This window comes from Cryptomeria japonica, chromosome 5 (assembly GCF_030272615.1).
Source record: "Cryptomeria japonica chromosome 5, Sugi_1.0, whole genome shotgun sequence".
In the NCBI taxonomy this organism is placed as follows: domain Eukaryota; kingdom Viridiplantae; phylum Streptophyta; class Pinopsida; order Cupressales; family Cupressaceae; genus Cryptomeria; species Cryptomeria japonica.
Genome location: NC_081409.1, coordinates 191,275,311 through 191,287,377, shown reverse-complemented (window position 1 = coordinate 191,287,377; position 12,067 = coordinate 191,275,311). Strand labels below are relative to the sequence as shown.

General features: G+C 39.1%; 1 protein-coding gene across 1 annotated transcript; it reads left to right on the top strand.

The window, feature by feature from the left end:
- Positions 1-8,938: 8,938 nt before the first annotated feature.
- Positions 8,939-10,206, top strand: LOC131875603 (uncharacterized). The gene is made up of 2 exons (XM_059220192.1): positions 8,939-9,210; positions 9,489-10,206. The coding sequence occupies exon 2, from the start codon at positions 9,524-9,526 to the stop codon at positions 10,121-10,123; it is 600 nt and encodes a 199-aa protein (XP_059076175.1). The 5' UTR covers positions 8,939-9,210; positions 9,489-9,523; the 3' UTR covers positions 10,124-10,206.
- Positions 10,207-12,067: the final 1,861 nt, after the last annotated feature.

The following is a 12,067-nucleotide window of genomic DNA, read 5'->3' as shown; positions in this document are numbered from 1 at the left end:
TCCCTCAAGAAGGAGGGTTTTCCCAGGATATGTGGTGTGTTCTATTTTGTTCATGTGTTGTATTTTTGTGTTTCTGTGTATTGCAAATCTGATCATAAGAAATAACATGGTATCAAAGTAGGTTCAGGGAAATCCGATCAAATTTGTCTAAGGCAAATTTGTTAAGTCTGCATTCAAAGACAAATTTACAGAGGTTTCTATTGAATGGAGGACCATTGATGCCCCAGGGCTACCATCTGGCAACAGTTGAAGAAATCAAAACAAATTTAGACATGTTTAAGAAATGTGAACTGTCAGCGAAGAGGATTAGCCCTTCTTACAAAGAGCATAGTGGTAGCATTCGTCTTTTGGACGGATGGGTGCCTGCTGATTTCAAGGTTGTCCACGAAACCCCCAATTATAACTGTATTTGGAATGTTGTGGTTAAAACAAAAAAGGTGGGATAGTACTGAAAACAAATGGCGGAATTGCTCAGATTTCTTCTCCTTAGATGGTAATTCGTTGAGAAAACAACTAACAAGGGGTAGATGTTGCATGGCTCCACACTTACTGTTATGAAGATGTGGAGACGATGTATTGGTTGTGGGAAACTCATCCACATTCAATTGTGTTAGTCAACTTCACAACCGAATCTCGACCTCAACATATCTTTATGGATATCAATCATCATATTCCTTTGAGGGAAATGGTGAGGCAGTTGGAGAATTGTGGGACCAAATCTCAGCTAGAAAATGGAAAATGCGGGGGAAGAAGCCCAAGCAGTTTTAAGATATGCAATGGACAGATCCAAAAATGGTGTTGGATTCATTTATTTGTATGGACCCACCTAGGATGTGGCTATGGTCAAATTAGCTATAGAAATATTCGGGCAACCTTTCGTGGATATAGCTGCTTCAATCGCAATCGAAAACCCAGAAAGCGTTCCCATAACAACAAAGTTTTTATCATTATTACCAAATCACCTACTTTCACTCAGTCTCGACAATGACACCCTGTATTCACCATCGGGTTCGGCTCTCTCATTTCGACCTGTGTGGTGATCATTACTAGTAGAAGGAGACAGGTTGGCACGCAAGCAGTTGGAAGTAGCATGGTGATCAAATAAGAGTGGTCGTCAAGTAAAAAACAAATTGACATTGGCGCAACAGTTGGTTGGCGCATCGCGTTGTTCTCTCCCTATTCTTGCAGTGTATCTTTGTATGTTGTTTGGTGCAGAGGTTTTTTCCTGTGTATTTGACATGGTGCTGGGAATTTTATTTGGACCAGTAGCTACACCTCCAACTTGTGGCAGAGTGCAGGTTGTCCAAGGGAGGAGGTCGAAGTCTTTTGCCCTAGCAGCGCAACATTGTATGGACACAGATCATGTGGGTGAGGGCAGAAACAACACATGGCAAACAAAAGTGGCCATGAATTAGGGAGCAGAACATCAATCTATATGTTAAAGGATTTACCACAATGTTATCAAACTTCTCCATCGTGAGGGAATCATGATATATATATATATATATATATATATTCCCTTCTTGGATCTTTGACGTGAGCATTGACCCTTGGGGATTTATCATAATACACTGGATAAGCCCGACAAGCTTCCATGCCGGAAGCACAATCACTATTATTGTAATATTCCCACTTATTTTTTCGGTTTTCAAGCACAACAAATAGTACAATGCACCCATTATAGTTAGGAAATATAATCCCAATGCTACTGAAAAGTAACCCTTCCACTTTCTGATCACCAAGTGCCCAATGTGGGAAGGTGAGAGCATACGGTGATAAGGGGTTCGTTAGCTCACTAATCCACTGAAAATTACAATGCAAATATAATACCAGGCGGCAAGCCAGCCCCTTCCACTTTTCAGCGGGATGAAGAACAAGAACTTGGCGGTAAACCAGCCAAGGCAACAAGAGCATAACAAGACCAAATCACTCTACCACTTATGCAACGGGAGGACTTTTACATAAAACTATCACTCAACTGCATATCTCAGCGGGAGGACAATATCACTCCACCACTTGCTCAATGAGAGGACAAAATTGAATTACAAAACATACAGGCGGCTAAGCCATCCTCTTCCACTTGTTCAGCGGGAAATGCAGCATAGAATGAATTGGTCAATACTACTGAAGTAATTCTTACAAAGATAGAGATGCAAAAGGAGATAGAATGAAGTACGTATCTCAAGAATTCACTAACACACTCTCACCATAAACACTACTTGTTGTTCTGAAATCAAATACAAGGAAAACGCAAAACCAACCATCCCGAAACCCACTAAAATGCTTGTAACTCTCTCAAAACCGGATAGAATCATGCCAAACCAAAAGCAAATGAAGCATATGACATAAGAAAACAAAACAATACCTTGAAACTGCAACTGGAGAGCAACAACAGAAATGCACGCAACCCAAGGCAATTCTGGAAATGGCGTTTTGGCTGAATAGTTCGATATGCAACTGTAAATCTGAGAGTTCTCCAAATGCCACACCAATGTAGGAGAATTATTGTCTCTCTAATATGCTTCCAACAAGCCCTCACCCAGAATGATGCACTCAACACACAAGTAGCTACAAGCAAAATACACTTCCAGCCGGCACACATCGGCAACACCAAAAAGACCAGCAGAACACAACTCTTCACCAACACACCCAAAAGTCACCAAATAGCTCACAACTACGAACCACAGCTAGGAGTGATATCTCACACTCGAAATTGGAAGGAAGGATATAGGAGGTATTCACCCTCAAAGAAGTCTGGAGTCATTCTGACAACATAACGATATATTTTCTCTGGATAAACAAATGAGGAGCCAAACACCTGTTTATATAGATTTTCAACTTTGAAATTCAAATGAAACTGCCTCCAAATTCACCTCATTCCAACTGCGTTTCATTTCATGTAGTGGACCCAAAGTGGCGCCCACTTCCCAAGTCCAAAAATCGCGCCTAGGAAGAAGACCACGATTTTAGCATGATGTAACTTTGGAGTATTTTGAAAATAAAGTCTCCTTGTATTCATTAAATAATTCGCCTAGGCAAGACTTAGGAAAAATATCAATTTCTGCACAATTCCCCATAACATCAATCAGTAATTAAATAATTAAATAATAACCTTAGGATAAGGAATAATATTTAATTAAATAGCTTATAACTCCAGTACTGATTATCGACAGGATCCAGATGAGGCAAAGCAATGAGGATCACTGAATTGTGCTAGAACAAGACCAAATCCAAGACTGCCAAAAATAGAATGCCCCAAACTGCCACTTACTAAAAATAGTAAGTCATGAAATAATGCTCCGAAAATCGTTATCTTCGCAACCAGAGAAAGAGCTTGGCGAGCTTAGCAACTCTGAACCATCCCAACGATCAAACCCTAACTTACTAAAAATAGTAAGTTCACATTCCACCCCTAACAAGTTTGGTCGGAACTCCAAGGAACATGGGAACCCTTAATTCATCTTTCCACATAGCCTACGGGTCTCCGGAATAGGCCAATGGACCACTTAATGCAACATCACAAGGAAGGGGACATCACAATTATTCACATGGAGGTCACAATGGTCATTCGAGAATTGTTCATGATCATCGTGGAGGAGTATACAGAGCCACAATTGAAAGAGGACAAAGAGCCATGCCCATCGCTCAATAACGACGGAAAGGAATAAAATTGCAATTCTATCCAACTAATGTGACTTATAGTATGCTCGATGATTCCCTTATTAAGACATTAAAGAGCAAGCAATTCTCATTAAGGAGAAAGGTTTATGTTTCGCAGGGATAAAAGGATCTGGAAGTAACTAATATTTTTAAAAATGAATTTATTAAGAAGAAAGAGCAGCGATTAAAGTAAATAAGACAAAAGCAATTAATTATATAAGTTATTATAATGTGCAACGTTTATATTAAGAAAGGTAGTGGCCATTCTTAAGGAAGTTGGTTATAACTAAATTAAGGTAAAGGGCAACAAGCCAGTGAAAGAATCTTCAAGAGGGTGCGATTAAGAGATTTGTATAGTTAAAAGTTTAATAGAAAAGCAATGTTCCACGGGGACGCATCTCCCCCCCCTCAAAGGCCCACGTCCCCCCATCCCCGAAACCTGTCCCCCAAACTTAGGCCCTTTGTCCCCCTGTACCCAAAGCCCGTCTCCCCATCCCCAACAATCGTGGAGCATTGTAGAAAAGTGTACCTCTTTATGAGACAAGATATTTAAGAGAGGTTATTTTGTAAGAGAAGAAGAGGAAAGACTTGTATGACAAGATGCAAGATTCAGATGAATCAATTGAATTGTGTTTGATCTAGAAAATATGAGGTCGTTTGCATGGGATGGCAACACTAAAGGCGGCGAAGATGAGACACGGCTACAAGTCTAGCTCATTGGTGTATCAACAACAAAGAGATAAGTATTTTATGATTGTACCTTTTAATAATGGTCATGAATTTTATATAGTTAATAATAATAATTCATGCAATAACATTAGTAATAGTGAATCATGTATGCTTCCAGCATTGGTGTAATGTCCCCATTTTGCGAGCATTAGAGTTTGTAAGAATTAGCCTATCATTTGACCCTCGTAGGCTAATAATTATTGATAGAGGGCCTCGTGTGGCAGTTACTTGGTGATTAGAGACATTACTCTTCAGCTGGATTTAGGTTTTGGCCTTTACACAGGTTTTTTGACTCAGATTGGCACACTTACTATTTATAGTAAGTTACTATTTTGGGAGAGTCAGGGTTCCTATTAATAGAAAGACACCTGAGCAGAGCTTATTGGCAGTGTCAACCTTGATTGGGCCTTTACAGCTATTTCTAGACTCAGTTCCACATACTTACTATTTATAGTAAGTCACTATTCAGGGTTTCTATTTTTAGACAGGCATCCAATCACATGGAGAACAGGGAGAGTCGACTCCTGGCTCAGACGGTTTAGCAATCAGACAAGTACATCAAGAGATATTAAAGTTTAAGTGACTTAAGTGATTTATTTAATATTTTAATATTATTATAAAGTTCTAAAGTAACTTTATAATAATAAAGTCACTTTAATATAATAAAGTGCGTTAAGTGAATAATTTAATGTGGGAATAAATCTTTTATCCCACATTGGCCAGGAAGGTGTTTGAGCTCTCTTAAGGAAAGAATTAAAGGAAAGGCAAGAATTCATTCTCAGCATCCAGTTGATGAATAGTATTTTGATTGATTTTTATTGTGGAGCCTAAGGCTTTCGCAATTTTCTTCTTTGATCATAGGAAACGAAAACTTCCTATTGATAGCAATTTTGAAGGTGTGAAATAACACCTGAATTATTGTAGTTGTAGGAAAAAATACTTCAGTTCTTTCATTTGTGCAAATTGGTGAAGTTTTCTACAAGGGTTTGAAGTTTATTGTTGAAGAACATTTATAGTTGGTTGTGAATCATCCTTCTTTGGCACATGGAGTTATATCATTCTTGTTGGGAGAGATTATCAACAAATTATTCAAGGTTTTAAGAGCAGATTGCAAGTTTGTTCTTGCTGCTACAGTGCGCATGAACAGTGCCGTGAACAGTGCGCTACAGTGCCATGAACAGTGCCGTGAACAGTGCGCTACAGTGCCATGAACAGTGCGCATGAACAGTGCCGTGAATAGTGCGCTACAGTGCACATGAACAGTGCGCTACAGTAGTTGGAGTTCTATAGAAGGGGATTTAGAAAGGTTGAACAGCTATATATATTTGACAAGGGATTTGCATATGAAGAGAATCAAACCAATATACCAAGGCAGCCATTGAAATACCAGGTTTTCTATCTATGGTCATTGTATTAGAAAATCATTACTTCATTGCATCATTTTCTATTATGATTATATCATGAAATATTTGGAGGTTGCATATGTTTAATGGAGATATAATTTGCATATTCCACATTCATGGTAACATTCAACATTGATCAGCCATTTAGCTTTCATGCCAATTGTTTGCTTAAATGCCTAATGGCTGTAGGTGTACTTTGGGATGCATGACAAGTGTTTGTCTTAATGTCAACTAGCTGTACTAGTTAATTTCAGTCATTACATATGTGTGGAAAGGTCTAAAACAGCTAGTATATCATTTCTATAACAACTTTGCATTGTTAGAAGCTTTCCATAACTTCATTTGCAGCCTACAAACCCAAAGAAGACAAAGAAAGAATTCACTACAGCGGCTTCAAACATTGTATGCCAAATGTTTGACAATATTCCTTGGTGTTCATATAAGCAAAACAGGGTCAGATTAGCCAAGGGATATTACAATTGGTCTATTTATTTCTCTTTGAGTAGCTTGATTCCTTGAACTATTATTAATCTCTCTTTAAAATGCTTCCAGAACAGATCAAGGACAAAAAGGATGATAAGAGATTGCATAAGGAATTCAAGGGAGTAAGAGCTTGTTGCATCCTGTGAGGAAGTTTGGCTGAAGAAATGTATGGAGTTACAACTTACAGCCATGGGACTGAGTTAGGACATCTCTCGAAGAGGAAGAACCTATACAGATTGCGATCAGTTTCTTCAAAGAGGAGGAAACAACATTCAAAGCGAGTCTGACAAACCAACAAAGGCAACCTTGGACGAGGAGGTCAAGAGGTTGATGCAAATGCATGGAGCTTTAGAGGGAGTCACATTATCATTTGTTAATGCATTTTTCTCTGAGACAAAGAAATTTGAGGTGAAAGACCTTGTCCATCTCTAAGACGGATATGTGGTTCTATCCACCCTTTGGGAGTAGCCATGGTGGATGTCCTGTTGAGAGACTCCATGATGAATCCTTTGTACTTGTGTTTTTCCACACATGAGAGTAGCCATGGTGAACGTCATGTTGAGTGACTCCATGATGACATCACGTTGAGTGACTCCGTGATGGGCACTCGTGCACATATTCCTTTCCACACATGGGAGTAGCCATGGTGGACGTCATGTTGAGTGACTCCATGACGATGTGTTTCTTTCCAAAAATGGGAATAGTCATTGTGGACATCACGTTGAGAGACTCCATGATGAACCTTTGTACATCTCTGAGACTCTGATGTGTCTTTTCCACAAATGGGTGTAGCCATTGTGGGCATCATGTTGAGAGACTCCACGACGAGGATATTTGAAAATACCTCCCTAACTAAGAGGGAGTGTTAGTGTTTTACAGCTGCAGGAGGTATTCCTAGAAGCAAGTCGGCCTATTGCAAATTATTATTTTATATTTATAAGGGCTGACCCAAGATGAAAAGTCACCTTGGTTCTTGAATGAGGCCGACTCTTGTGAAGAGTCGCCTTGCTTGAGAAAAGGCACCTTACTTTGTATATATAGAAGGTGATGATCATTTCATTTTGATCAATCAATTTAATATAAGAGATATATTCTTAGCTGGGTTTTCCTCCCTCAAGAAGGAGGGTTTTCCCAGGATATGTGGTGTGTTCTATTTTGTTCATGTGTTGTATTTCTGTGTTTCTGTGTATTGTAAATCCGATCATAAAAAATAACAGTAATAACATCCTTAGTATTGTGAAGTCCCCATAACCTGAAAAACAAAGAGAAACATTCGTGATCTAGATCAATAACATTGCATAAAATTATAATTTGTGAAACAAATTCATCCCTTAAGTCTGATCTCCTTCCATCCTCAAGTTCACATTCCTCTAATTTACTTAGATCTCGACTTGTGTATTTTCTGATTGCACTTCATCCTTGTTGAGTTCGCACCCTTCTACCTGCTGCAATTCGCCTGATGTCTGATTTCTGTTCCCTATTTGTCTTGTATCGTGCTGATTGATGTTCGAATGAGCAAGTTTGATCTTAGCTTTATATGATTCATCTCAGTTATAATCCTTTATTAAGCCGGCCTAGTCACACTTATTCTTGAAATCAAACAAAAGGCAATCCACCTTTGGTTGCCTAGGTCTGTTTTTACCTCTGATTTTGCTCTTTAACTTTTTATTTACACCTTAAAGTGGGCCGACTTGCATACCATCTGGCTAGGTGGGTTTCAAGAGGTTGAATGCACAAAGACAAGTCGGCAAAACTTATTTGTTTTATTTTTACCTCAATCAAATCGGCTGTCCCTATTTTTGAGTGTTCAACTCCCTGAGTGGTATAAATAAGAGGTTGGACAATCACTGTCAACTCCATTCACACTTCAAAAACACTATTCTGCTGTGCTCCATTAATCAGGTCTGCATATTCATGTTTTAGGTCTGATTTAGCAATTGCAGGTTTGATTGTATGTTTCTTAGGTCTGAGTTTCGATGTTTTATGTCTGATCCATACCTCTTTACTGCGGGGTGCATATGACATGTTGGTTTACACAAGTTGGAGCGGATTTGAGGTAGGCTTGTGCACAAATATGATGCTGGGAGGATTTGAAGTATATATTTGCACAAATTGGAGTGGATTTGAGGGTTGTATTTGCATAACCTTGATGCTAGAGCAGGTTTGAAAGGGCACCATGCACTGATTGGGGCGGGTTCAAGGAATGTACATGGCCAAAAGCTAGAGCGCATTTGACATGTTAACTTGCACAAGTTATAGTTGTTGGGTGCATTCAAGGTAGCTGTTTGCACTAGTGAATGTGCACAAAAGGGATCGCATTTTTATCATGTGTATGCACAACTAAGGATAGAGCGTGTTGAAGGCCCTTGCTTGTAGAAAAATAAGGCAGAGCACAAATGAGAAGTTGATTTACACAATTTCCTGTTGGTGTGGGTTTGATGACTACCCTCCTTGTAATATTCCCACTAATTTTTTCCGTTTTTTATCACAACAAATCAGAGTTCCCAGACTCGCCGCGAGTCAGGCGAGTTCGCCGAGTTGGCGAGTCGAGCCAACCTCGGCGAGTTTTGCTGACTCGCCGCTCGGACTCGGCGAGTTTTGGGCAAAACTTGCCAAAACTCGCCGAGTCCGAGCTCCAGGACTCGGCCACGCGATAGGGACAATTCGGATTTTAAAAAACAAAAAAAATAAGAGCTTTTTCATTTGTTTTTTTTTCCCTTTCTCTTTGGTATAACCCTAAAAGGTCTTCTAATTGTTAGTTGTGAGAAGAAGAGAGGAAAAGTGAGAGAGAGGAAGGAAAACAAGAGGCCATAGGTTTGCAACCAGCAAGGATGAAGAGCATCAAGGAGACCACAAATCACATTGGGGAGGCCATAGGCTTGCATTGAGAGCATCAAGGAGTCCAAAGCAAGACTTCTCAACTCATTTGAAAGAGGTAAGGTAGATTTTGCTTTTTTTTTTAAGTATGTTAATGGATTTTTTTCATTTGTTTGTTAATTTTTTTTTAGTTTAACAGTTAACTTTCCAAATCTTGAATGTTTTTATTTTTTTAGCTTAATTACAATGAGAGAAGTAGAATAATGGCAAAGTGCAAACCCTACATTTTTTTAGAAAAAAATTGTAAACATGTATTTACAATTTTATTTTATTTTAAAGTAGGGTTTGCTGATTTTTTCTATTAGTTTATAACTTTATTAAATTTTCTTATTGCAGCAGCCTTCACGTTTAAAAAACATTCATTTTTCACAATGCCTAAAAAGGATGAGGCTTGGAAATATACTGAAGACTTTATTGGCAGACAAAAAAATCAAACAAAATGTTTTTTTTGTAAAGAAATTAATTTTGGTGGCATCAATAGATTTAAATACCATATTGCCGGCATACCTGGCCATGATATTGAGGTATGCAAATTACAAACTCCTGAGGCAAAACGTTTCTGTTATGTCCAATTAGAAACACATGAACAAGAAAAGTTAACTAAGAAGAGGCAATTGGAAGAGTTAAGTGCTATTGGCTCCCATGCACCCACATCCGCATCTGCATCCGCATCCGCATCCGCATCCACATCCGTAGGCTGTGTTGGAGAGGGTTCTTCCATGCCTCCCTTTCACCCTAGTGCTTCTGCTAGTGCTAGTGCTTCTACTTCTACTCCTCCTGGTGGCACTATTACCTTTGGCCCTAGAGTTCGGAAATCCAGGTTGGATAGTTATTTTGTGCCGCGTAGTACTCCTGGGGCACAACCCTCGCTTGAGGGCATGGGTTGGAACAAGGAGGTTCATGATGCTGCAAGAAAACAAATTTGCAAGTTTTGGTACTTTTGCAACATTCCATTTATTGCAGCCAGGTAATTCTTTTTGATTTGATTGCTTTAAGTTTAAAAGTAAATTTATAGTTTGAAGTTGAACTCTACTTTGTCTAATCATAATCTATTTGTGACATGTCTCCTTATTGGCAAGGCATGGTAGATTCCATAACCATTTGTGGTGCGGGGTTTAAAGCCCCTACCGATGCTGAGTTAAGTGGCCCCCTCTTGTTACAAATGGTTGAGGATATGAAAGTTGAGCTAGAGGACCACCGACAGTCTTGGAGCCAAAAGGGTTGCACCATCATGACAGATGGTTGGACAGATAGGAGGAATAGAACACTCCTAAATTTTCTTGTTTCCTGCGGAGGTGATTGATCATGATTCATTCTAATTTGTACTTCCCTAAATGCATTGAATAAATTAAATTTTGATTTGTTGAAAGTTTGAAACTCTATTTTCAGGATCCACCATGTTCTTGAAATCTATTGATGCTTCCTCACATGTGAAAAATGCCACATACTTATGTGAGGCTATTGAGGAAGTCATACAAGAGGTGGGGGAAGAAAATGTGGTGCAGGTGGTGACAGATAATGCAGCAAGTTATGTTGCTGCAGGTAAATTTTGAACTTTTCAAGTCTTGATGGAGAGGCATCTATGATTATTTAAAATTTTCTTAACACATCAAAATTTCTATTTAACTTAAAATTGCTGCAGGTAAACTTTTGATGGAGAGGCACCCGAAAATTTTTTGGTCTCCTTGTGCGGCCCATTGCCTTGACCTCATGTTGGAGGATATTGGTAAGCTTGAATGGGTGAAATCAATAGTTGAAAGGGCCAAAAATATCAGCAAGTTTATCTACAATTATGCATTGGTCCTTAGCATTATGAGGCAATACACGAGGCAAAAGGAGTTGGCTCGTCCTGGTATCACGAGGTTTGCCTCAAACTTCCTCACACTGAAATCCTTGATAAAATCAAAGGCGGCTTTGAGGCGTATGTTTGTTGGTAAGGAGTGGACTTCCTCATCCTATGCTACAACCACTGCAGGGATAGATGTGGTAAATTGCATTTTTGATGAGCCAGGTTTTTGGACCCCCTGTGGAGAAACCGTGTAGGTAAATTTATTACAATTTAACATTTAGTATCTACTATCTAGTATCTACTATTTAGTAATTTAATTTTAATTTATTAACAATTTAACTTTGCAATTTTTCTTTTTTTTTATTTAATTTGTGACTTAATTGTTTTTGTTTAACATTATGTTTAGGTCACTGAGCCCCTCGTAGTTCTCCTACGAGTTGTTGATGGGGAGAAGCCCTCTATGGGCAATATATATGAGGGTATGGATAGGGCCAAGGAGGCCATTAGGTCCATATATGCAGGAGATGAGGATAAGTATGGCCCCATTTGGGAGATTATTGATAGGAGATGGCAGAACCAGCTTCACAGGCCCATCCATGCAGCAGCCTATTACCTCAATCCGACATTTTGATTCCGTGATGACTTCAAGGCAGATGAGGAGGTTCTTAGTGGCCTGTATACAGTGGTTCAAAAGTTGTGTACTGATGGCACAGCCTCAAGTACAACGCTCCAGCTGGATAAATATAATAATCGAGAAGGGGCAATCTTCTCAAGCAGCATGTGCATAGAGGCTCGAACACAATTGTAGCCAGGTAGAAATATATGTAAACTTAAGATTCTTAAGTTTATGGCTTATGCATTTTAATTTTTGATTTTATAATCTAGCCTTAAAGTTGGAAATGAGTTTGATTTTTTTTTCTTTTTCGTTATTTCAGATAGATGGTGGCAAATGTTTGGGCCCTCAACCCCAAACCTTCAAAAAATTGCCATCCGTATTTTGAGCCAGCCATGCAGCGCTTCTGGATGTGAGCGCAATTGGTCCATGTTCGAGCACATCCACTCGAAGAGGCGTAATAGATTGTCTGTGGAGAGGTTGAATGATCTTGTTTTTGTTCATTACAACCTC

Coding starts and splice junctions, on each gene's coding strand:
- LOC131875603 (XM_059220192.1), top strand. CDS start 9,524: ATGCCTAAAAAGGATGAGGCTTGGAAATATACTGAAGACTTTATTGGC.